General features: G+C 48.8%; 1 protein-coding gene across 1 annotated transcript; it reads left to right on the top strand.

Moving 5' to 3' along the window:
- Nucleotides 1-255: 255 nt before the first annotated feature.
- Nucleotides 256-1,778, top strand: BJ212DRAFT_1408859 (uncharacterized protein). The gene is made up of 3 exons (XM_041337456.1): nucleotides 256-1,032; nucleotides 1,100-1,441; nucleotides 1,503-1,778. The coding sequence occupies exons 2-3, from the start codon at nucleotides 1,218-1,220 to the stop codon at nucleotides 1,597-1,599; spliced, it is 321 nt and encodes a 106-aa protein (XP_041185343.1). The 5' UTR covers nucleotides 256-1,032; nucleotides 1,100-1,217; the 3' UTR covers nucleotides 1,600-1,778.
- The last annotated feature ends 1,244 nt before the right edge of the window (nucleotides 1,779-3,022 follow it).

Here is a 3,022-nt window from a genome sequence, read left to right as displayed (position 1 = left end):
CTTGGCTCGGGAAAATGCAGTCGACCGACCGACGCAGAACGTTGGAGCGTAAGAAAAATCGCAGATTTTTCCGAGGGACAAGTTCAGTATTTTCGTTAAGGGTACCTTCTTCCCGAGACAACGTGTTAAACGCTGCTAGAACTGCAATCATGCTTCCTACTCTCAGATCACCGTCCTCGCTTCCTCTAATGACCTCTAATCAATAGGTTACTGAGGACTCAATACCAAAATTAGAGAGGTGAGGCAGAATGTCACGTCCTTTAATTTTTTTCCGGCTTTCACCTCGTGGCCATTTTAATCACTACGTCATGACCCCTTAAGCTGTTTATGTTGTAGTGTGGGATGTCATCACGATTCTCGAAAGAGAAGGCTCTGCATGTCATGTCAGGGTTCGGTGGGAGTCACTACGCTCAATCGGAGCAGAGAACTTCACGTGTATCAGTGTGCATTCGATCGAGAGCCGTTCTTATACGGAAACCTGTCAGGCGGAGCCTCTGCTGAGTCTGATTGGTCGGTCACCAACAGATTTTTCCTTTCACCGCAGAAGTTAGCTGAACAGCCTGAACTTTGATACATTTGGTATCATCTTATGATTTCATTGAAAATTTGCAGCGATATCGTAATGCAAATTGGCTGCTTGCGTCTCGTGCGTACTCACAGTCACGGTGTGTGAGTTTTATCTAGGGTTGTCTTCGTACTGGTATTTCCTCCCGGTCACGCCAGGCAGAGGTCGAGACTCCCCGTCATGATGATGAAGATATGAGCGCATGGGGCGCGTGCCACTGATGATGACGCGAAGGGACTGGTCCTAGGTTGGAATTACGGAGGCGTAAATGGTCGATCGTTTGACCAATTAGACTTGTCTAAAAGGTATCAAATTCAACTGGATTGTTTTAGCTCTTCGATTAGTTCCCGATCTTCTTCAGAGCCCGGCATCGCCCCAGGCCAAAAACGATTCTTGTCGGAAGTGGGCGCAATGAAGCGAAATCCTTTTTTTGTGATTTTGATCCAAGCCAGAAGGGGAGAGGTGGGCTGGCAAGGCACAAGGGTGACTTCGAGATTAGATGAAGTCACTTCCTCATAACTATATACTTCTCACCGATTTCGATTGAATTACTCGATTGAAAATGTTGCCACTGGCCTGTAATAATCTCGTCTTGGTCCCCAAATCGATTTTTGTTAGTGCTCAACATATTTGAGAAGATCTATGTTTGCTTATGGCGCCTTGTAAAGGTCGCACACCCAGTAGTAATGAACAGGCGGTAAACCATGCATCCCAGTCCTCAACGGGAACGAAACTGCAAACTCCCGATGAGCGGACAAGGACACAAAGTTTAACACGTTCTATAGGCACGGCGGAATTGATCGGAATGATCCCTGGTCCGGATACCAACGAGGATGTGTTGACAGCCAAGCCCCCGTCTGCATCTCGAGGTACACACTGCAGGACCAGGTACCTTGGTGAGGCACATACTGGAGCAATGCGGCTGGATGTTACTTACAGGCAATACTGGAACTCTCGAAACAACTGTCCTGGAGCCCAGGTGCCGGGCATGCAGCAGTGTTCACTCTAATATTGGCCGCCCGTGTGGTAGTTGAAACTTGGCCGCGGCGGCGGCGCCCGCCCGCCCGAGGGGAATGATAGGGTGTCTACCTGTCAGAGAGACGAAAACATAATATCATGAAATGGATGGGGTTCGTGATGATTGAATGCCTGTGTGTCCCTAGGCTACTAGTTACTCAGTAACTCACCAGCACAAAACATAAAGTAGCCCGACTTAATGTGGATACGGTCACCCCGAGAGTCGAGATCAACTCAGCAATTGAGGTACCTCGGCACTCCGGCGTTCGGTTGGATAAGTGTCAATTCTCTAGTTGACAAGCGCATCGTATTCCGGCTTGGTGCTATATAGCTAGTCTCCCCTAGACAAGTCATGACGAATGAAGATAAACGCGAGCTGCAGTGACCTGAGGACAGCCGAATTACATAAGTGCTATTCAGTCGTGCTTACTGCTCACTGTTTGAGTGGTCGCACAACATTCTACGTCTGAACAGCTCACCTTGATCGAGATCGTCGTTGCCGCCAGGTCCTGGTTCGACCGCTACCTTGAAGGACAATTTTCGTGATTCGAAGTTCCTTAATTGTTCAAGGATGGACACCGTACAACATCCTTCGGCAACATGGGAAGCAGTCTCAAATGGTATTGTGTTTTACAGACGCCAGCAGTTGTACACGCTACCTGGAAAGCTCCCAAACATTGCTGACTACTTGATCGCTGGGTGCAAGAATGGTGGACCGATAGGTATGTGGCCCACTCAATTATCCGGAATTTGCAGGATGAGAGGTGCCCTAGCACTTATGAGAGACACTTCAAAGCTGGTTGCGCTGGGTCGTGGAGGACCTGCATTTTCGAAATCTCAAATCCAGGTGTACTCACCGGCCGGAGAGGGCTTGCTACTCTTCAGTGTGGATATTCTGCATCAAGTGAAGAGTTCAACGGGTGGCTGACTCGCGTTTGACAGTGGGATCAAGGCCGAATAGTGCGGTTTGGATGGACCTTCGATGAACGACTTGTGGTTTTGAATGAGGAGGGCGTGTATCGTCTGTACGATCTGCAAGGCGACTACCAGCAGTTTTCGTTGGGAAACGAGGCGGCGGAATTGGGTATAATCGACGCTAGAATACACGAGAATGGACTAGTCGCCTTAACAGGCTCTTTGACTCTCTTAGAAGTGAAAGATTGGGAAGGCGGGAGGCCATTGGCACTTGCAAACCCTGGTATGTCATTATTATCCATATTGTCTGTCTAGCATGTATCAATTTTCGGTAGGGATATCTGAACCACCTCATTCGTGGGCTGTCATACCCCCGGATCAATCAATATCGAGACATGTTGAGGTGCTGCTCTCAGTAGATGCCACTATCCTTACTGTGGACAACCTGGAAAGTGCGGACCAACGCGTAGCCCGTGGACCATTTTTGCATGTCTCCCCTTCGCCTAATGGCAAATTCCTTGCGTT

This window comes from Suillus subaureus (genome assembly GCF_016647635.1).
Source record: "Suillus subaureus strain MN1 chromosome Unknown BJ212scaffold_270, whole genome shotgun sequence".
Taxonomy (NCBI): Eukaryota; Fungi; Basidiomycota; class Agaricomycetes; order Boletales; family Suillaceae; genus Suillus; species Suillus subaureus.
The sequence above is the reverse complement of the archived record's forward strand: the minus strand, read 5'-3'. Positions and strand labels throughout refer to the sequence as shown.